We start from the raw sequence: 752 nt of genomic DNA on the forward strand, positions 1-752 counted from the left end.
TATGTATGGTGATTATTGTTCTAATCCAGTACTCCTGTCATATCTGATGTATGACTATGTTTGTGCAGTTTGAACTGGCAGCATCAGTTATGCAAGAATCCCAGGCCAAACCCAGACATTAAGACTTTATTCCAGGACCATACCTGTACGCCTGCTAATGGTCCCCTTGCATCCACACCTGTCAATCTTCCTGTTGCTGCAGTTGCAAAACCTGCCGCTTATACTTCACTTGGAGCTCATGGAGTATACCCTCTTGAATCTCTACAGTTTGGATTAAATTCTTCCTCCCTTTATATTTTTACTTGAGGGTCTGTAAACACGTGGACTGACAGAAAATTGTTTTCTTGTGTAAAGCCCTTTCCGCCTGCTGCAGCTGCGGCTAATGCTAATGCGTTAGCAGGTTGGATGGCCAATGCCTCCGCCTCTTCATCTGTCCAAGCCGCTGTTGTTACTGCATCATCCATTCCTGTTCCACAGAATCAAGGTTAGAACTTGAGTCTAGATTTGCTATCAGTGGTTATATTCTACGTAGGTATATGTTGTAACCTTAACTACTACTCTCTTTTTGTTAGTTTCAATCTTGAAACGCCCAAGAACTCCTCCAGCTGCGCCAGGTATGGTTGATTACCAAAGTCCTGACCATGAACAACTGATGAAACGACTTCGGCCAGCTCAATCTGTTGAGGAGGTGACATGGAATATCTTCTCTAGATCTCCTGTTTTGCAAGTGTTCCTTCATGCCTCGCTTTTTG

General features: G+C 43.8%; 1 protein-coding gene across 1 annotated transcript; it reads left to right on the plus strand.

Moving 5' to 3' along the window:
• Positions 1-68: 68 nt before the first annotated feature.
• Positions 69-727, plus strand: LOC112094864 (topless-related protein 3-like; the record flags this gene model as incomplete). The annotated part of the gene is made up of 3 exons (XM_024176574.1): positions 69-243; positions 355-484; positions 573-727. Coding segments are annotated over 3 exons (460 nt in total), but the record flags the coding sequence as incomplete, so codon positions are not given.
• Between the last annotated feature and the right edge of the window lie 25 nt (positions 728-752).

Source organism: Morus notabilis, unplaced genomic scaffold (genome assembly GCF_000414095.1).
Source record: "Morus notabilis unplaced genomic scaffold, ASM41409v2 C11304541, whole genome shotgun sequence".
Taxonomy (NCBI): domain Eukaryota; kingdom Viridiplantae; phylum Streptophyta; class Magnoliopsida; order Rosales; family Moraceae; genus Morus; species Morus notabilis.